Source organism: Podarcis raffonei, chromosome 1 (genome assembly GCF_027172205.1).
Source record: "Podarcis raffonei isolate rPodRaf1 chromosome 1, rPodRaf1.pri, whole genome shotgun sequence".
Lineage (NCBI taxonomy): Eukaryota > Metazoa > Chordata > Lepidosauria > Squamata > Lacertidae > Podarcis > Podarcis raffonei.
In genome coordinates this window covers 49,681,520-49,703,892 of record NC_070602.1, presented here as the reverse complement: position 1 = coordinate 49,703,892, position 22,373 = coordinate 49,681,520, and the positions used below count along the sequence as shown (strand labels likewise).

The following is a 22,373-nucleotide window of genomic DNA, read 5'->3' as shown; positions in this document are numbered from 1 at the left end:
CCCCAAGGTCTTCCTCAATAAGGCTGAAACATAATCATTTAATGGTTGTTTGTTCCAATGTGTGATATGGGAATTGTGAAAGTAATAGACACCAATGCTCTAAGAACACAGGAAGCACTTTGCTGGGGTCTTGCTTGTCCTTAGCATTTGTTACACAGAAGTGTAAAATTTTTGATGTGTTGTTTCTCAAACAAGCTTTGCTCAAGTTGGAATCCTTATGTGGTTCCTAATTAACCTCTAGTCAAGGTGTGGACACCTTTGCACAGGGTAAAGTCATCCCTGCCCCATCAACGCCCCCTGGTTTATACACAAACTGAAATAAATCTGACACTAATGAAGCCGTGCTGATGTGAACAGTTGGGAGAGAAAGAGCTGTGAAACACACTGCTGGGGTGGGATGACAACTTCCCTGTGCTCTAAAGTAGCAATGTGCACACAGAAATCAGGAATCCCTGAATATAGGAGAGTGGAATGTTTGTTACAGAAAGGTAGCCGTGTTGGTCTGCCATAGTCAAAACAAAAAATTTTTTTTTCCTTCCAGTAGCACCTTAAAGACCAACTAAGTTAGTTCTTGGTATGAGCTTTCGTGTGCATGCACACTTCTTCAGATACAGTAGTGTATCTGAAGAAGTGTGCATGCACACGAAAGCTCATACCAAGAACTAACTTAGTTGGTCTTTAAGGTGCTACTGGAAGGAAAAAAATTTTTTTGTTTTGGAATGTTTGTGTAAGGATAAAGAACTACTAGATCACAGTGACAGAGCTTTGATGGAACGGTTGCCAGTCTGGAAAAATGCAGCTGTGTAAAACAAATGTAGACTGATAAATGCAGCTGGATAGAGTATGAGGTTCCTTTCACAGCTGTGGTGGAAACTCTAACCTATCTCAAATGTAATATTTTTAGAAAAGAGGAGGAAGAGGGGGGAAATCTTTGAAATGAAAATGAAATTATATCCACAATTATTTTTAATGTGTGCTATCATAAAACGTCTGCTTGTTCTACTCAGACATTGTGGTACCCGTCACAGTGCCCAATCTCCCCTATGCAGTGAGTGAAGTCCTGAAATTTCATTGCAATTACTTTCAGTGAAACAATGTTAATGAGTGAAAACAAGGGATGGAAAGATCCTACCAATTTTGCTTCCAGTTTCTCATTTTTCTAGTCTTCAGTTCAGTTCTCCACATTTCTGCAGCAATTTGCATGTTTTATTCGTAGAAATTACCATGATAATTATTCAGCATTTTGGTGTGAATTTCTCCCTGGTGAACACATTTTTGCATGTACAGTTGTGCATTTCTCCCACATAGAATGCATTTTCTGGATGTTATTTTTATTAATATATTGATTTTTATGCACCCCTTTACCAAAATATATTACTCAGTGGCATGAGAAAGAGTGCAGGTGTTAACTCTCACCCTATATACGGAAAGGAAGATTGGAATGAAACAATATAGAAATCTTGATGTTTGCATGAAACAGAGACTTATAAGTTCAGGTGGAAAAGATGCTCCAGCTCTGCTACTGCTGTGGCTGCTCTGGCTTGTCATACTTACATGGTACAATGGTGAAGCGTATACAGCCTGAGGAGGGCTGGGTCTGTAGCACATGTTCTGCACATTGGGTCCTCCCTTAAAGAGGGCATTTGTTGCGGTGAGACCTGGACAACCAATCCCCTGTGTTGTGGGTGGGTAAGAGTGGTCAGCCACAACACCCGATTGGTAGGTCCCTTGTAGCTGGGTGCAATCTGGCCAATGGGACGCAGTCCAAACAGTTTGAGGGACCTATTTATACCCATGCACATGACCAAGAGCTTCCTCTTTCGGCCCATGCATTCGGAACACCCGCCCACCTCTCCCTATTTTTAGGGCTTTGTGCTTGACCTTGCTATGCCGTCGTGTGTTGTCTGTCGTTGGGACAGGGGCACGGCAGGAATTTTCCTCACTTGGCTGATTGGCTGTTGCCATTTGGGTTTCGTCTACCGCGTAGCAATTGTCACAACTTGTAAGGTTGCGGATAGGCTCTGGTTCTGGTGATAGGGATGGGAGAATGCTCTCGCCATCCCTATGTGAAGGGTATTCCGCTAAAGGAATCTAGGGACTCGATGGTTTGGTCAACCCCTGAGAGGTTGTGCCTGAGTCCAGGGGGACATTTGGGTGGCAGGGTTAGCCCGTTCCCGGCTTTCCGCTTATGCAGGTGTTCACCCTTGGCTGACCTATGCTGGAACCCTGGGTCAGTGCTACCTGCATGGCAGGGAGCTAGTCGAACAAGAGCCTATGCAACCATTCACTTTCTGTAATCAATAAAGTTGTGGCCTAAATTCTGCCAAAAACCAAAACCAAAATTTGAGTCAAGTGTGAATTTATTTAGGGGGGAGGTTTCTGGGTCTGAACATGCAAAAAGAAAACCCCAGGTACAAACCTTGCTATCTCCAAGTCCAGACAGTCCAGGGAAGGAGCCTTGTCTGGAAAACCCCTTAAGAGTGTACACAATACTGCTGGTATTGGACCACTGCTTTGACTTGGTATACAGTGGTACCTCGGGTTAAGTACTTAATTCGTTCTGGAGGTCTGTTCTTAACCTGAAACTGTTGTTAACCTGAAGCACCACTTTAGCTAATGGGGCCTCCTGCTGCTGCTGCTGTGCCGCCGGAACACGATTTCTGTTCTCATCCTGAAGCAAAGTTCTTAACCCAAGGTACTATTTCTGGGTTAGCGGAGTCTGTAACCTGAAGCGTATGTAACCTGAAGCATATGCAACCCGAGGTACCACTGTACTATAAGTCAACTCCCTGTGTTCTTATGGATCTTTCATTGCTATGGTATTCTTACTGGGAATCACCTTTCCTCTACAGTTTTTTTAAAGGGGGAAAAAGGGAGACTATGAGAGTTAAACCAACACTTTAACAACCTGAAGATTGCACTGATGAATCATATATCAGGAAACTGTGAAAATAAAAACCTGAAATCATCATATATTTCGTTCTAAGTAAATGAATAATTCCACATTACAATTTAACCATTTTATGCTTGAATGATTAATAATAAATCTGGGCTGTAGATATGCACCATTACAGATTAATTAATAATAAGTCTGTGTTGTGGATAGATACTAAGTGATTGCAAGACTTACTGATGAGCCATTACAGATTAATTCAGGAATACGCTTTTCTTAAACCTGATTTTATTAAATATTTACACGTTATTAATATTTGCACAGTAAGATATTCCCAAGATCTGCAAACTTCTCTCTAGCCATGGAGAACTATAGCAGAGCCTGTATTAATGCTAGTTTTAAGCTGTAAGCTAAGGCAGAGTCTTTGAAGGTGAAATGCGACTTGCCTGTGAAGGACAAAAAACTTCGTCAGCTGCAAATCTTAATTACAGCACAATGAAATATTTTCTGAAAATAATATATCTATACATTCCCTTAAAAAAAAGAAAATCCCTGCGGTGTCCAACCTGTTGCATTTGGGTTCTGTAGGAATTTCAAAGCTGAAGAAGGGAATTCGTACCAGAAACACTGTTGAAATTTCGCCTCAGTGAGATAGAGATGAGGGCTTTGGAAGCATAGTAAAAGATGTGTTTGGCAACCTCTGCTGCTAAGTCCAACTCATGTGTCTTTATTATCTGGCTTTTCATTATTCCGGGGTCTCTCCTTCAAAGACTATAGTGCTTCCTATCCATACCACTCCTTCCCATCACCTCTCCACTAAACTGATAGGTCAACTTCTTCTTGACCTTCTTGACCTCCCCAGTCTTGCCGTAGTTTCTCAGTGCCCGTGCCATCTTCTGGTAGGTCATTTTCTTGCGGTTGCCTTTCTGAATGCCCCAGCGGTGAGCCAGTGCTTCTTTGTGCTTGGAGGAGAACTGGAAAGTGCCCTTATCCTTATCCACCCACCAGATGCTATCTTTCATATCTCCACTTCGAAGCAGGTCAAGAAGAAACTGGTACAGTCGGATTTTCTTTTTGCTGCCTGTAGGAAGAAATAAAGTAAGCTGTGTTTGAAGACTGAAAAGGAGCCAAAACTTCACATCTTTTAAAGAAGATTCCTGGGATTTTTCTTCTTCTCATTCCCTCTTCTAGAAAAAAAGGCCACATATTTGTGGCTGCTGCTATCCCCCACCCCTAGCCCAGAACAACGCTAGATTCAGAGCACTGGAAGAGGCTGCAAAATGGTGGCCAAACTGCCATCATAGTTGCTACTGATTCCACTTGCAGCAATGCACAAACACAAAAACTTACAAAAAATGAATGGCACAATATTACTGTCACTGTTGAATGGGGAGCACCACCCTAAAGAAACAATTAGAGAAATGCTCTTCATTAATTGAAATTCTCAATTAATGTTAATGGTAGCCATTAACATTAATTGTTATATTTCTTACCCTGTCTCCGTACTTAAATAGTTCTGCATTGCATCATTGTGTGTGGGAATGTTTGGGCAGCGAGTTAAAGTAATAACATTGAATGGTAGTAGTTTTATAAACACATATGCATTCTTTCAAAAATAATTGATTATTCTCTGAGTTTCTCTGAGCCTCTCATACATTGCTGCACAAAAGCTATGTCAGTTTCACTATTGCAAAATGCTAAGGAAAAATCCACCCATCCAGCCTCTGCAACATTTCATTGGGTGGAGGGAGACGTTACCCCATCTGTGTACTTTGTGTCCTTCCTTTCATCATCATCAATGAACATTCTGTACCAGACTCAAACACATGCACTGGCAGAGGAAGAGGGGGGCAGGGGGAGTGAACCGCCCCCAGCAGCGCGATCCCAGTGGGGTCTCCCCCCACGTGCTGGGCGCCACACCCCCGCTGGCGGCACACCACGCCCCCGGGATGCACACCAGCCACGCCCCCGCCTGCTCTCTGCCCTCCAGTGCCGGAGCATGAAGCTCCGCCGCTGCACACATGCCATAATCCAAAATATAGGTCAGTTTAAAATGCTGCTTTCTTTGCATTTTGCAACAATTGCCTTTCCATCTTTTCTTCTGCGTGAGGAAGGGAAGTCGATAGAGATTTGTTGCTGTGTTACAATGCCCATTCCCATCAGGGATGTCTTGCTAGTGATCTTTGTCATTTACATGCAGGCAATGTTTTTAAATCTTTAGATTTTTTTCCCCACCCCAAGTAAATAGGGCTTAAAGTAAAACTGCTGGGGGGGGGGGGACAGGGGATGGCTGCTTGATAATGGGCAATCAATAGCAGTAGCAGTATTGTAAATAGTGAAAAATATAGGAATATAATGATACCCGTTATGTAAAAGGGGAACATGCTACTGTCAAGAGAATAACAAATATTATTTTTGCAAATCACCATGCCAAGCTGGGATGCTCCAAATTTGATGAAATGTGAACCACAACAGACCAAGTTAGAGTAATGATAAAGCAACCAAAAGATGAACTGGTACACAAGAGTGAGTTGCATCCCTAGCGCTGAACACCTACCTGCTTCTCCACTTATAATCCCAGGGCCAGGTTCCCTAACATCAGTCTCCCCATCTGATACTTCCAGTGGTGGACTCTGTCTGTCTGGGTCTTCGTCATCCGAACTGCGGTGGTGAGAGGGATACACACACACGGTACGAGGCACAAATGTAACCTGTCAGAAGCACACACAAAAAAAGTATTGGGGATAAAGGAGTGTGGTGGGAATGGAAAATACTCCAATTAAAGAAGGTGGATGTCGCTGCAAGAGTGACACGGGAAATTAAAGAACTCTCAGTCAATCACATTTAAGTTATTTCTTTTCATTAGCATGCTCAGGATCCATACAGACTAATAATAATAATAATAATAATAATAATAATAATAATATTTATACCCCGCCCATTTGGCTGGGTTTCTCCAGCAACTCTGGGCAGCTTCCAACAAAATAATATAATACTAAAAGGGTCTCGTAGCACTTTGAGCATGCTTTGAGCTCTCTTCTTAGTGTAGATGTGGTCCTTTCTTACAAACAACTCATGAGCAGTTCAGAAATATGTCATTTACCTGCAAAAAAGGCACAGTAGTGTTCACTGGGGAAAACAGAGAGAGAGAGAGAGAGAGAGAACTGTTTCATTTGTCTATAAAAGCAAATGCCTGATCCTTGTCTTTGGTCATATGTACAAGAAATACCGTATTTTTCGCTCTATAACACGCACCTGACCATAACACGCACGTAGTTTTTAGAGGAGGAAAATCCGTAGGCAGGCAACCCGTAGGCATTTCCTCCATAACACGCACAGACATTTCCCCTTACTTTTTAGGAGGAAAAAAGTGAGTGTTATGGTGCAAAAAATACGGTATGTCACAAGTGTGTTTGGAACAAAGAGGGACAGAAAGGGCACCTTGAAAGATAAGATAAGTAATGGAACTTTGCCCATGACTTCGGTTGCCCAGTAGACATTGGACATCTGATGTTTTTCTGTTGATGTTATTCCGAAATGCCTCAGTAAAGAATGTGCAATTATGTTGCTTCAGGGGCACAGCAACAAGCGGTTAATGACTTGGCAAATTGTCTGGAGATGAGTAAGGTTGGAAGGGCTGGGATTGGGTAACTGTGTGTGCACATTTCCTGCCAAATATTCAAGGGTAAAACTACTGACCTTATCCACTGAGTCACACTGAGCACCTTATAGTTAAACAAAACTGCAGCCTTAGAGATGGGGTGTGTGTTTGTGTAGTAGAGAGGCAAGGGAAGTTGAGAGTTTCATGCATTTTTATAAGTTATTTTAACTAATATATGTTTCTGATGAAGGGTGTAATAATAATAATAATAATAATAATAATTAATAATATCTCTCTGCCAAGAGAGAAGACAATGTTGCCTGTGAAATTTTGCCCCTCATGCAGCCAGCCTGTCTTTTCCCCTTCTAGCATCATTTACTGAGGTGATAGCAAGTGGAATATTAATTTTCAAGAGGTTTCAATTAAAGCTATTGTGGGTTTCACATCTGGGCTGAGCAGCAGCAAGATAATGTAACTGTTTCACTGTGCCATGTGAGTAACATGTTTATTCTCCCTCACATAGAACTGCAGATCTGCTTTTCTATGAAAGCTCTTAGAGGCAATGAAAATGTATTCCTTCACCAGCAATGCCAAGTGGGAAGGAGTGCAGATAAATTTAGCGTGATGCCCTAAGGCACAAGAGGATCCAGTGAGTGTGGAGTTAAGAAACTCTGTTTTAATTTGTAATATTTACACACAAACACACAGCCAGTTTCTGAGGGCCTACATGCTGCAACTTGATTGCAAAAAAGACAACAACCCTCAAAGTGGTTGAAACCTCAAAGTGGTTATGTTACGTTACGTTACGTTACGTCATGAGGAATTCATCCACTTTTTCCTTTTTTAAATCAATTTCAATTTACAGTCCAAAAATATTAGTGCCTTTCCTCTTTTTGGTGAGCTGGTGTTCTCTGCCATGGAAAGGAAATCCCCATCTCTACAACAGAGTAGCCATAACAGTTTGGTTACACCCAACAGTGGTCACTGAATCCAGCTGCTCTCTGAGTCACCATGTAGGCAAAACCAGGGTTTTTTTTCTGGGGGGTGCAGGGGTATGCATACCCCTCAACATTCTGTGAATCTAAGTTTGGCCTCATTGAGTGGCAGTATTTCAATATGAGTAGGAAAATGGGAACGCGGGTGGCGCTGGGTAAAAGCCTCAGCGCCTAGGACTTGCCGATCGAAAGGTCGGCGGTTCGAATCCCCGCGGCGGGGTGCGCTCCCGTCGCTCGGTCCCAGCGCCTGCCAACCTAGCAGTTCGAAAGCACGTCAAAGTGCAAGTAGATAAATAGGTACCGCTTACCAGTGGGAAGGTAAACGGTGTTCCGTGTGCTGCGCTGGCTCGCCAGATGCAGCTTGTCACGCTGGCCACGTGACCCGGAAGTGTCTGCGGACAGCGCTGGCCCCCGGCCTCTAGAGTGAGATGAGCGCACAACCCTAGAGTCTGTCAAGACTGGCCTGTACGGGCAGGGGTACCTTTACCTTTACCTTACCTTAGGAAAATGAGAGTACCCCTAAACATTTTTTTTAGGAAAAAAGCACTGGGCAAAACATTCTGCAGTGGTACCTCTGGTTACGTACTTAATTCGTTCCGGAGGTCTGTTCTTAACCTGAAACTGTTCTTAACCTGAAGCACCACTTTAGCTAATGGGGCCTCCCGCTGCCGCCGCGCCACTGGAGCACAATTTCTGTTCTCATCCTGAAGCAAAGTTCTTAACCTGAGGTATTATTTCTGGGTTAGCGGAGTCTGTAACCTGAAGTGTATGTAACCTGAAACACATGTAACCCGAGGTACTGCCGTACTTCTCTTTGCAGGCCTACTAAGGCTGGGTAGGAGGGAAGGCATGGAGAGGGGGGGTAAACTTAGCGGTGTGTGGGATTTGGATTGCATTGGATAAAAGAAATGTCATGCAACTCCTTCCATCCTGTCATTTCCCCATAAGGAGCCAATGGGTATTTCCCTTCTGGAGCTAATAGCACCTTCAGGGGGGTGATTATTGTTGGGACAGAAGCAAGGAAGAAAGGGGTTATTAAAACTTTATGCCCTAGAGCAGGCATGGCCAAACTTGGCCCTCCAGCTGTTTTGGGACTACAACTCCTATCATCCCTAGCTACCTGGACTAGTGGTCAGGGATGATGGGAATTGTAGTCCCAAAACAGTTGGAGGGCCAAGTTTGGCCATACCTGCCCTAGAGTCTGGGTCCTAATGTCCTCATGCCTACTGTTTCTAGTAAAAAAATAAGTATGCAACTTCAAGTGCTGCATTTAATTTGGCTCTTGAAGTGACAGCTTGTATTGTGTTGTTGTTAAAGTCAAGGGAAGGCTACAAACTATTGCAGGCAACATCTATTTCAACCCTCATTTGGTATCTCTGTTCATCTATGTCAGTATCATGGTTTGATTGTACAGCAACAGTTTCTACTGTGGATCAGATTTTCCATAACCTTTCCTGCCAGGGTCTCTTCTCCCTCATACTGAAACCTGATGTTCAGAAAAGAAAAAAAAGAAAAGTGATAAGGCATTTCTGCAGATGTACGTAACAAGGTGCTGCTTGTACCTGATGGTTGTGGTTGATCCCAAAGTGTGTGGCAGGGATCCCAGGATCTAGAACATGCATCTGTTCTATCTCCATATGCCGGTACAGCTGCTGCAACTGAGGTGGCTGGACGCTTTGGAGCTCTGCAAAGTGGTTGTCCCCAAAGGTCTCAAACTCCGGGTGCAGGTGGTGGGGGTGATATTCCCAGCAGTGGTCTGATGGACATAAAAACAATTCACCTGCTAAACACAGAAGCAAATCATTCAGTTCTCTGTTTATGAACAGTACCAAGGAGCTAGCTACAACTCTTTCCAGTATCATTCAACATGGATCTCGTTTCCAGACAAACACATGGAATTTGAACTGGATCTTGTTATCTGGGGCAGGATTTAGGTTTCTGCAGATCTCAACAGGTTTGAAACACAAACTCAGAGCAATGAGTCATTTGTGTGTGTGCGACTTACTGTTGGCAGTGAACAACAGCACTGCAATCATCAGCAGGCAGCTGTGAGCTGCTCACCACTTAAAATTCCCCACAGTGCCCTGATAAAGTGCCACTCTGGAGCATTGTTGGACATTTAAAAGGCAGTGGGCTCACCATTGCTCTTCACTGGATCAATCCTTGTTTGGTAGGCCCAAGCAAGTACAGGGAGCAGCACGACAGGCACTCAGTGCCTGGATCTCAGTTTTGATCCAGCAATTTGGAATGCACTGTCTTGTGTAGATGGATGACACTTATCTCTCTTTTTTCATTCCGCTCAGGTCGGGTGCTAAATCAGTTCTTGCCCACTGTAATGGATTGGGTGATGGCAAAACCCAAGTCAATGTATAGGTGCCATAACTGTGTGATCTGTCTGCCTGGTTGGGTAGTGTACAACATATTAGAGGGGGTTTCATGTTTAAGGAAGGAGTTTCATAGTATGGAGCTTCTTGGTCACTAGAGACACAAGAAGGCTCAGAACACTTTCTATTGGCTTAGGGTGGTATGCCAATTATAGACCAATCTAGACCAGGGGTTGTCAACCTGGTCCCTACCGCCCACTAGTGGGCCTTTCAGGATTCTAGGTGGGCGGTAGGGGGTTCTACGCCACAAGTTGAATCCTCCTTCCATCGAGCACTGGTGGGCAGTAAGGAAATTTTACTATCAAGAAAGATGCATCAGTGGGTGGTAGGTATAAAAAAGGTTGATGACCCCTGATCTAGACAGAGAGAGCCTGGCTTCAGTGAGCCATGACCTTGTAACCTTCTGGTTGGAGTTATTCACTTGGACTGCCTTTGAAAATGGTACAGAAATTTGAGTTGGTTGGAAACTTGAGCATGCTAACAGATCGGGTGTTAGAAACATGTTATGCCAGTACTTTATTATCTTTGCTGGATCCTGATTCATTTCCAAACCCAACTGAAAGTTCTGGTTCTTTCCCAGCCCTCCAGTCCCGAGATCCTTCCAACTGGAGATGTTAGGGACTAAATCTGGAACTCCCTGTGCATGCAAAAGTGTTTTGCTACTAAGCTATGACACTTACACTCCTACACATTCTTTGCAATTCACAAATGTTCAGTGGTGGTGGTTGTCTGTTTTCCCTCGCTTCTAGCTCCAGGGGTGCCAACTTGAATAAAATATTGTGGGGGCCCAGGTAAGCCCTGCCCCACATAATCGATCACATGATACACACACACTGTTTGAATGGCAATGCCCATCAACTTTGTAGGGGCCCCAACTCCCTCAAATATTTTATTGTGGGGGCTGAAGCCCCTATGGCCCCTAGGAGTTGGCTCCTATGTCCAGCTCTAAAGATGGTGTGGGGAAAGGGTGAAGTTTTTGTTTGTTTGTTCTCCAGTGAAATATCCGTACGAGTTGGGTGGCTTTTAAATGCCAGAGTCATTCTGAGAAATGTCATGTGAAATGAAAGAGGATGTGAGAGAATTGTTTGCTGTAGAGACATGGAAAGTGTTTGTCTAATGTAGTGAAAGGTTAAAGGAAGGACAAGACCCACTTCCCCTATCTCTACCCATGGAGTAGAGTGGTGGTATATTTGCTCCCCACTTCAGCTGTGTACACACTGTATGTTTGAAGCCCATTCTTCCCCTCAAAGAATTCTGGGCAGTGTAGTTTACCCCTCAGAGAATTAAAATTCCCAGCCACCCTTAACAAACTGCAGTGCCCAGAATTCTTTGAGGGAAATGATGTGTTCTGAATGTGCTTTAAAGGTACAGTGTGTCCGCAGCAACATGGAAAATCATTCATACGGGAGGACTTTTACATGTTTCTGTCTTTTATTAAATATTAGCTACTAGCTACCCATAAATAATCCATATTTCTTATATTTCACTCTTGATTTCATCAAACTTTAACACAGGATTTTTACAAAACAATCTGAAATCAAAATGTGACTGTTGTCAGGTATGATCGGCAAAATTCTTTGTGGCCTACCCCTCCCTCTTTCTAGGTGACTGCTACACATGGGGTGTTTCTGTAACCCACTTCCTTCCTTCTTTGGAACTTCAAACAAAAGTTGGTCAGATTTTCATATTGATAGTAGTAACAAGATTTAACCCAAGAGGAGAGACTGAAGGTTACAGAAAGTGGGAAGAGAAAGAACAACAACAAAAGAGAGAAATACAAATTAGCATGGACTTTTCTCTTTTCTCTTTCTTCAAAGAAGTCTAGTTCCTCTGCATATATCATAGTTATTTGACAAGAGAACAGCTCAGGTGGCTTGTTTCTCCCATGTGTTAATTAACAGGGCAACTGTTATGGGCAAAGGAGATTGGAGTTGGAGTGTGTGGGTGTGTGGGTAAGCCCCTCAGAAGCTTTGCTAAGTGGCAGTATATAAATCTCGCCTCTTAAGCCGGGCAAAATATTTTACACAAACAGTGTTTGGAGACATTTTACTACCCTAAGCCAAATTAAATGCATCTCAGAACAGTAAAATGTCTCAAAACAAATCCACATGTGTGGTGGCAGAATACATTAAGTTTGTCTGAGAATTCCCATCAAATGTTTTTCTATACTTTCCATTGGCTGTGGTTGGGGTGGGGTGGGGAGCACTCCAGTGACAAAAATCAATAGGTTTCTTGGGATTTGTTTTTGTCCCAGGCACCTTTGTGTCTTTCAGAAAAATCTGAAATCTGGGCACTCATAGTTGCCTACCTAGGTCAGGGTGTGTTTTTTTGTTCGTTTGTTTTGCCTAGAACAAAATTATATTACCTTGGATGAAAAAGCACCCTAAATACAAAACTCAGGGTAAGTTTTTTGGGGGGTCCTACAAAAAGAAAAAGAAAAAGGGGACGCTGGTGGCGCTGTGGGTAAAACCTCAGCGCCTAGGACTTGCCGATCGCATGGTCGGCAGTTCGAATCCCCGCGGCGGGGTGAGCTCCCATCATTCGGTCCCAGGTCCTGCCCACCTAGCAGTTCGAAAGCACCCTTAAGTGCAAGTAGATAAATAGGTACCGCTTTATAGCGGGAAGGTAAATGGCGTTTCCGTGTGCTGCTCTGGTGCCGGTTCGCCGGAGCAGCTTCGTCACGCTGGCCACGTGACCCGGAAGTGTCTGTGGACAGCGCTGGCTCCCGGCCTCTAGTGAGATGAGTGCACAACCCTAGAGTCTGTCAAGACTGGCCCGTACGGGCAGGGGTACCTTTACCTTTTTTACAAAAAGAAAACTGCAAATGACAAGTGACTGAGCCTGACATTTGGGGACATTCTTTACTGCCATGTAGTTGTCCCTTGTCCCCTAAGAGAGCTACTTTGTTGTAGCATTCCTTCTGTGCAAATATTAAAATGAAAAGTGTTCCTGAGGCAGGGTTTTATTCCATGCACTTAAATAGGTTCATATATTCATGTGCCTGTACACATCAGTCTTATGGGCTGACTGGATACAAAGAAGTGGTGGGAGGCACCAGCTGGGGAACCCCCAAGGGAACCCCCAGGGAAAGAAGGCTCAGATCTAGGGGACTGGTTGTGGGACAATGATGAGTGGTCAGAAGGAGAAGACTGGAAGGAGGAGGTGTCAGAAGCTGAAGGGGCAACAGGGTTTAGTGAGCAGGAAGAGTCTGTGGCAGAGAGCAGTTCAGGCTCAGAGGCAGAAGTGGATGAGGGCCAAGAGGCAGCGATGAGGCAGCTGCTGAAGAAGCCAGAGAGTCTCCCCCTCCTGCCTCAACAAGCTCCTCTCCCCCTTGGTGTCCTAGAACACGCAGAGAAATGAAAAGAGATTGGTTGTACACAGTCGCAATTTATGACTGCTTGGGGAAAATGCTGGAGAGGAGGGGACTTAGGCAGCTGTGGGAAGGCAGGGACCTTCAGTCCTCGCAATTGCCTCACTGGGGCAATACCTACTGGGAAGAGTTGCTGTGATCACTAGGCCTGTGCTGTTTTGGCTTCTTTGAATAAAAAGTTAACTTCACTGACACCAGGTGTTTATTGCTAACCTACGCTTGACTCCTGACAATGAGGATAATAGTGTGCAGATAAACCCATTTTAGTCTGACAGCTAAAGATGAACCAATTAAGGCAGGGATGAGGAACTTGCGTCCCTCCAGATGCTGTTGGACTCCAATGCACATCAACCCTAGCCAGTATGACCAACAGGGTCAAAGATGATGGGAGTTGTAGTCCAGGAACACCTAAATTAAGACATTGCTCTTTTTTATAGACACGTGCATTATTCCTTAGCAGGAATGGGGAAACAGCCCATGATTTAGAGCTCCATTCCCTATTGTCTTCTATAAGGGCAGAACCTGTATTATTTCACAAGGCCAAGAAATTTTAGACACCACCACCACCATCTGAGTATTAGATACAACAACAATCTGCATATTAGATGGTTGGCTATCTAGCTATTTTTGCCAGTTTAGAAATGTGTGCTTCGTCTCTGTTCGCTTTTAAGTGGGTTTGAAATGCCTTTTTTATTTCAATTCAGTTGAAATGATGAGGTGGGATTTGATATGTCTTTTATCTGTATTAAAACAATGTAAGGCTTTTTGGCTGATCAGAATGTGTTATATGCTGTTGTTTTAAGTTAAATGTGTTTAGAAATCAGTTTTGGATGTTTCTATTAATTGCAAGCCACCTTGAGAAAATTCTCTTTAGAAAGGCAATATATAGATTCTTCAGTAAATAAAATTGTGTTGTGTCTTTATAATTTCGTGAAGGCTCTGTAAAGGGAACTAGCAATGGCAAATGTTTGGGCACCACTTTAGCCCTTTTCACTCTCTTATCCTCTATGTGATTGTGTCCTCCACTGGAGTGGAGGAACATAGTAGGGAACAAGATGGTGGGGTCAACTCTAGTTGATTGAGTTCTGTTCTCCCTCTCAATAAAGTTACAGTTTTGTGGAGGGGAATGCCAAAGAGGGCTAAATGGACAAAACATTTTTTTTTCTTCCTAAGAAATAGCATTCATTAGCTTATTGGAAACAGGAAAGCCACTCAGGAGAATAGTCCCAAGAAGCTGGCCTACTCACTTTAAATATTGCTTAATGCAGCCATTTTAGTCATAGTGGAGATGGCGGGGGGAACACTTCCCTTCCTTTCTAACAGACATAGGCTGCAGTCACACTAATCCATTTGTAGCACACACAAAATGTAGTTTTTCTCAATCCGGTATCATTCCTATTCGTCCTCAACATGCTGCTTTCAATCTAGATTGAGTCTAGATCTGCCATCTACAAGGATGGCTATGGTTTCTTGATACACCTTTGAAAATTCTCCCCTTGATTAGAATATCCACATCTTTTCCTCCCTGAACATGCCCCAGGTGAATAAAGAAGGAAGTGGTGATTGTGATCTTGGTATACACCAACAATGCCATTGGACAGGTGTGGATACGCCCCCTATTGTGGTTTTCAAATGGATACACTGCTAAGTAATACAGAATCAGTTTTAATAATTTCTCAGTATGTGCTTTTCAAGGGCAAAAATATATACAATAGATCAGGCATGGCCAAACTTGGCCCTCCAGATGCTTCGGGACTACAACTCCCATCATCCCTAACTAACAGGACCAGTGGTCAGGGATGATGGGAATTGTAGTCCCAAAACATCTGGAGGGCCAAGTTTGGCCATGCCTGCAATAGATCTAGACTGTGGACTAGAAAAAAAATAAGTACTTGGACTCCATGGATTCTAGAATAAAATTTTGTGTGTAAGCAGCTTTAGTCTGACTTCAGAATGTTGTTCTAACAATTCCAGAGGTGCCTTTACAGCAGGCATCCCCAAACTCGGTCCTCCAGATGTTTTTGGACTACAATTCCCATCATCCCTGAACACTGGTCGTGTTAGCTAGGGATGATGGGAGTTGTAGTCCCAAAACATATGAAGGGCCGAGTTTGGGGATGCCTGCTTTACAGCAAACAATCCCTTGTCACCAATATATTGTATTGTGCGAGCTGCAATGAAAATAAGCAAACAATCTAGCTTATAGTCTATGACTGGAGTAGGAAACATTTGACTCCCTAGACATTGCTGATGTATAACTCAAATCATTCCTAGTCATTGAACATACTAACTGGGGTTGATGAGAGTTGTAGTTTTGCAACATCTGGAGGACTAAAGATTCCCTGCACCTGGTCTATGAGATGATGGTGCAACAGTTAACTACTTCCTGAAAGTTGCTTGTGTTCTTTAATGTAATCCAGGTGGTCTGGAATTACTTTAACTAAGTAGCAGTGCTAGCATAAAGCATATGAAACATCATTACTGAAAAATGTGCTTAATAGACAAGACACATCATTCCTCCTCCAAATGTCCCCAAACCCATCACTCTAGTCTTCTGGTCTTACAGCTCACTTACCGCCATGACTATCTGCATCACTGTTCAGATACTGGTAACTGTCATGGGACTGCCTGTAGATGTCTGACTCATAGGATATCAGATCTTCAGAGGGCTGCAAGAGGGAGGAATTGTTGGACATGAGCATTCAAAGACAAACATTATGTCCACTGCCAGTCAAAAAGGATAGGATTGGGGAAGATCAAAACACTGCAGATATGTATGTCGGCTGGAACAATACATATTAACATGAACGGTGGAGAATGTATTGAAGCAGTGTTTGGAAAGCATTAAAACATTATCTCTCCCATGTGTTTAGACCTTAGAATAGCTGAGAGCCTTAGCTGGGGCATATCAGCAATTTTTAGGGATCCAGCACAAGAGTGGTATTAGTAGGGAGAAATACAGTAGGGGGCAGAATATGTATCATCACCACAATCAGAAGGGTACAACGATACAAACTATAACATCATTAGGGAGATTACAGAATCCAAGCTAAAATTAAAAAGCAGTTTGGTATTACAGATGCAGAGGGTTAATAAGTAAATCAGACCATGGAAGTATATTGGGGGATTGTCCCAGCCCAGTTTGCCAGAGCACCTGTAGATCTCCTTATTCTTATGCCAATAAAACACAACAGCAAAAAGCTCGTGTTATCTTTCACTTCATGGAAACAGGACATTCTTAGAAACATAGGATTCGAACTGGCTTTCAACTTTTGGGGAAACATTTTTGAGATGGCAGAGAATCAAAAAGAATGGATGAATGAAACCATTTCATTTTCTGCATTTGCAAATTTGATCCTTCAGTCAGTGCATTGCATTTCTCTGAGTATTTTGAAATTTGGCCCTAGTGCTTCTGTAGACAGCTAATTGTCACAGTATGTGTTTTCTGGGACTTTCTGCCCAGTAAGACACAATTCCCAAACAGTGTTTGGTTTTGTAATATGATTTATGTTTGTAACTACCACAAAATTTTAGCTCTTCTGCAAGTCTCTTTTCAATGCTCCAATTCTCTTTCCATTTTAAATATTGCAATATCTTGTCCATGCAAAATTGGCATGGACTTAGTTCAGAATTCAACAAAGATTTTGAAATAACCCAACAGTATTACTGTTCAGATGCTTGGCAATGGAAAACCTTTCTTTACTGAGCAATTTTATTAGAGCTGCTAAATTAGTCTAAACTAAAAGTTAGAAGCTGAATGCAGAAATGTAGCATTTTTCAATAGTTATAGAAAGACTTGGAATATTGTGAATATTATGAAACTGATTTCTATATTTACCTGCTACAAGTTTTTTTAAGGACATTTTTTACTGATCTGGAAACACTGTAGCTTTCAAATTATGAAAACAAGAATAGCATACAAATGCCCACATTGGGTATACAGCAAAAATCTTCAATTTATGGCTTTAGCCCTCACCAGAAATAATAACAGATAAGTAGATTTGGTATTACGTATCCAATGAGTAACAGTGTATACTGTGTCTGTATAGCAGTTTGGTTACACCCATGTTAAAGCTCTTTAATGTTGCTGAGGCATTGCTTTTCCGAAATTGAGAGTGAAATTAAAACAAAGGCCCCGCAATACACTTTGAATGGAGTTTTATTATCCAGCAGTGACTTTCTCCATGCCCCCAAGCCCCCTGTTATGTTTGCTCACTTCTAAATTCCATTCAGCCAAAGATCATTGCCTGTCACGCTCACATTAGATGCCTCCTCCTATGAAGCAGAGACAGAATATCCCCCGAGAGCAATAACATCTCAAGAGGCACACCGAGGTCCTCACAGTAATGAGAAGTGCTCAGTTGCAGAGGACTCCTTGTGAGTAAAAGGTTCCTCAAGAGTAGGGCCCTCCTCATAAGGAGGGCTTTCTGCAGAAAACTTGGGCTTTAGCTGGGCTCTGGGTTGGGCTCTGTCTTAAAAGCCTCAATACAAGTCTTGGGATTCAGCTGCACTGGCAAAGAAAAAGTGCTTTATATGCGTTGTTTATGCATTCTAACACTGTGGCACCAGATGGTACTATGGAGTTCTGTTCTTGCTAACCTGATTTCTCATACAAAGTTTGCAACGTGTTTAACTGAAACGCTTCTTTGATGTGTCTAGATCCAGCATTTGAGTAACCTGGAACATTGTATTCCCATCAACCCTGTGCCTCCTCTTGGACACTTAGCTTGGCCTACTGTTTATGGGCCCTTGATTGAACTACTACCTCTGTGTGACCAGACTGTGAACTGGCTCTTGACTTTGCTTGCACTGCTTGCTGTATACTCAGTCTCTGGGCTGCTTCTACACCTTGCTGTGGATCCTCACCAGTCTGGGTCTAGCCTGAAACAAGACAGTTTCCTGCAGGTCCTGCCTGTTTTATAGTTTCCTATTGATTGATGGTTGGTATTGATTGTGGCTGGGTGGGATTAATGAAGAATAGGGTCTCATTTGCTCTTGAATGACCTCTGTTACTTGAAGCAAAGTCATTTCTGTTCTTATATAGAGGGGAGGTCTTTATAGCTGCTTTCCTTGTCAACTTTTTGTGTGTTTTTTTACAGTGTAGTTCTGTTTTATGTGAGGAAAAACAAAAAGAGAATACTGAGAAGAAAGCAGTTTTCAAAGCCTCCCCTCTGGGAATGGATTCTGGAGTAATTACAGGAAGCTATCTGTAAGAAATCCTCTGCAGGAGAAGCAATTGCAAGGTTAGACCTGCAAACAGGAGATATTAAATTAAAGGTACAGAAGCCCTGAGATGCATATTTCCCTGCCCACACTGGACAGGCTGGTGCTGCAATTGTATTGTGTGGAAAAATAATTGCCACACTTAAGAGAAAACACAGAAAACGTTGAATGGTGATGATTGTATAGGAAAGTTTTTAATGTTTGATGTTTTAATTTATTGGAAGCTATCTAGAGTGGCTGGGGCAACCCAGTTAGATGGGCAGCATAAAAATAAATAAATGATGATGATGACAATATCTAGATTTCTCCATAGAAGGCAAGTGAACAAAGGCTGAAAAAAGGATGTTTGTGTGGGAGCAATAGACACTCCAAATAAGTTATTAAAAAGCAAAAATTTAAAAAGGAGATACAGTAACATAAAAGGCAAACAAAATGATAGGATATTGCAAACACACACAAAGGGGAACCACAAAATACCACAAAATACTTCCCAGACACTAACAGGATCCAGTCATCGTGGAACAGCAACTTTGAAGGACTGTTGGATATTTGCAGGGGCAAAAAAGTTTTAGAAAAGGGGGTGGGGGAACATACTTTTCCCCCTACCCCTGCTCTGAAACCTCTTCTGCCTTGGTTTGGGACTCAGGTTTGGGACTGTTAGTGTCAGCCCTGAATCTGAGTTTTTGATTTATTTCTATGTAGTGTGGAAGGGGAAGTCCTAGAGGGCGGGAAAGGTGCTCTTTCCTCTTTCTTCCCTCTTGAAACTCCCTGTATCATGTAGGAAGGGGAATTTAATCTCATGATGTGCATCCTCCAACCCAATTGTCAATCAATAAGAAATTATAAGCATTTAGAGGCTCAGGGAGGCAGAGGGGGCCCGCCTTGATCATTTTACCACCCTCAGAAGCTGGGGGGGGTAGCAGCCCAGGAGGGGCCATTCTCTGTCATAGCCTCTAAAGTGTAGAATTTGTGTCTGGCATCCTCATTATATAGTTTTCACCTGAAGAAAACACACCTTTTCACCCTGGCCTTAGACCAGGCATGTCCAAAGTCCGTTTTGGGGGCTTAAAAAAAGCTCAGCAACTTTGGTCGGCCCTCACGCATGTGCACTTCATCAAATCTTGGCCCTCTTTGAAAAATGTTTGGGCACCCCTGCCTTAGACCATCTGACAAAGTTTTTTGTAAAAAAACAACAACAACAACCTGATAATCATGGTGAGAAGGACAGAGTATGGAGCAGCAACCCAGCTCCTTCACCTAGCATGACTCACAGGGAAGAAGACACAGGCAGAACAAAAAGGCTGGAATGGACCTGCATCTTCTGCTATCCCTGGAAGTGGCACAGGCAGCAGCTGCAGATTCTTTCCAGCCTTTTTGTTCTGCCTTTGTCTACTTCTGTCTGATGGCCCTGTCTCCATCTGAGCTTGCTTGCCACTGTTTGTGGGTGAGGGGCTGCTTTTATAGCATGAAACAGGGGGGAGGAGCCATCCCACCCTCATCCCTCCAGATATGCCCTGCCTCTGGTCTCCTGTTTTCGCTTCTTGACCCTGTTTATTGTGGTTGCTCTGTTAGCTTTTTGCCTCTTTACCTCTTTCTTGTCCTTATTTGTTTGCATTGTTGTCTACCCTACCCTGACCATCCTTCATTCATGATTTTGTACATTGAACAAGAATTGGCTTTACAATGATGTGACAGAGGAATTTAAATCCACAACACCTAGCGAATGATGTCTCATGCTCTAGAACATCTATGCCAACACAACCTCACAAGGGGCCGCTCACAACTTTCTGGAAAGCAAGGCCTCCATGAGGCTGTCCCAGAATAAGTTTGGCCTGACTCATTACCGTGGACATGCCTTAGATCTGGTGTTTAGCTCTGTGGAAGTGGGTGATCTGATACTAAGTTCTAGCATAACAAAGAAGTGCCATTGTCAGATCGCTTCCTGGTGTAACTGGACTTTTCCATGACCTTTCCCCTCTGCAGGGAGGTGGGGCTGATCCACATGGTCCGCCTCCACACAATAAAAGGGACAACTAGAGGTGTTCCAAGTAGCTTGACTGCAGTCCCTTTCAGCCCAGCCAGCATGCTCAAGCACTGGCATTGACATGGCTTTCCTAGACTTTGTCTACAAGATGCTTCTAAGAACCTGTTCAATATAGAAAGATCAGCTGGGCTTCCTAAGTATGCAGCAGTTGTGAAGAAGCCATTCTGCACATGGAGTAAGCAGCTCGTGCCTTGAAACTATAAGCTTCCAACTGACCTGTGTCTGGTATTTTTCAGAAGAGCCCTCTGGGGTATCACAAAAGTGGATCTCATTAGCACCCTCTGCGTAATTTCAGTGTGATATACCAGTCTAAGACTTTAAAATGATACATGGTCTTAGAACCAAAACAGAAACTTAATTTACAGCCTTCCAGTCCAAAGTAACTATGTAATTCTAGGAGAAAAGAGTTATTTAAAGGCCCTGAGCAATTTTTTGCAGTTTTGAAGTGGGATTTTTATTCATAGCTCCATGGCTCAATCAGACTGCAGTGACAGGCACTAAAGTGGGCATGTACAAATCATGACCAAACAAGAGGAATAGAGGCCATCAGTCCATGCACAGCACCCAACAGGGAGCTCAAGAAACCACCTGTGCATGCTGTCTGACTAAGACTGTGTAAGCAGGAAGGTTGCTTAACACCTGGTGGACCACAGTACATTGCAGTATTTGGCTTGGTGAGTCACATGTTTTTGCAGGTGTGGGTCAGCAGCACGCACTCCTTTTGTGCAAGAAGAGGCGCCTTCAGCCTAAGAATGTGACAGTAAAGCCCTGCAAATAAATGCTAAGAACGTGCTACTCACCACTGAAGTTAGATAGCAGATGCAATGGCAATCAAATAGGTACAACTGGAGAGGTTGGGTGATACAAAGTCTGCCCTGAAAACCCTCCTGCAAGTCGCCACTTAGGTTTTTTCCATTCAACATTTTTGTTTATAATGCCAAGAAAAGAAAAGGCTATGTGCGTTTCAAAGAACTGTAAGTCAGAAAGGGATCTGAAAGTTGCCTGCTGTTTCCTCTCTCTGGTCTTGTGGCCAGTCTTTGTGGACTATGGGCTCATCCAGATGGAGGCTTCTCACGCCTTCACTAGGAGCTCAGGAAATGCGCTGGGGAAAAGTCTGTTTTCTCATTGGGCAACCTTGTAACAAGCTGAGGAAACAAACCCCGAAGGCAGCATAAGGCCTTGCTGACAGGACCATATCTGTGCCAGCTGGTGGACAGGCAGGAACCAGCAGGAGTTCACACACCCTGAAGATCTAAACTCCTGGAAAATGATACCTCTGAAACCATTGGTGGGTGGGCAGCCTTTGGGTGCCACTTTTATGTATATTACACTACATTCAAAACTTCCTGTATCTTATGGAGGGTTTGGCTCCAGTTACCAGGCTGGAGAAGAGTTGACAACACTCCATAAGAGGGGCACACTGGAGTGCAACCTGGGCTCTGTGGCATTCTCACAATATATAGGAAGCTGGCCTATACCAAATTGGGCCATTGGTTCTTCTCCTCTTAACTGGAGGCAGCTATCCCAGTCTTCAGGCAACAGTCTTTCCCAGAACTACCTGGAGTTGGCAGGGGTGGAACCCGGGACTTCCTGCATACAAATCACGATCAGAGCCACTCAGCTATGGCTCTTCCCCCCAAAGTGCCACAACATTTCCTATGCTTACACATAGGGATAGAATATAGTCCCGCCACAACTTCCAAGAGGCATGTTTGACTACTGTTAGAAAACAGGATTCTTGACTAAATGGACCTTTGGTCTGATTCAGCAGGGTTCTTGCATACATAGAAGCATGTGAGCTTCCATCCCAATGCAAGTGCAGTTTTGGTTTTCATCTGAATAACAAAAGGGCAGGAAAAAATT

At 43.3% G+C, this 22,373-nt stretch overlaps 1 protein-coding gene across 4 annotated transcripts in view; it reads right to left on the bottom strand.

Moving 5' to 3' along the window:
* Positions 1-3,005: 3,005 nt before the first annotated feature.
* Positions 3,006-22,373, bottom strand: part of SPI1 (Spi-1 proto-oncogene) — a 28,018-nt gene continuing 8,650 nt past the window's right edge. For 2 of the 4 annotated variants that reach the window (XM_053386146.1, XM_053386154.1), the window contains 4 exons: positions 15,819-15,912; positions 9,052-9,272; positions 5,451-5,604; positions 3,006-3,974 (listed from right to left, as the gene is read on the bottom strand). In XM_053386146.1, the coding sequence (XP_053242121.1) occupies positions 3,658-3,974; positions 5,451-5,604; positions 9,052-9,272; positions 15,819-15,912 (786 nt within the window). In that variant the 3' untranslated portion in view covers positions 3,006-3,657. The remainder of the gene's footprint in view (positions 3,975-5,450; positions 5,605-9,051; positions 9,273-15,818; positions 15,913-22,373) is intronic. The other 2 variants (XM_053386161.1, XM_053386170.1) reach the window with 2 other exon arrangements.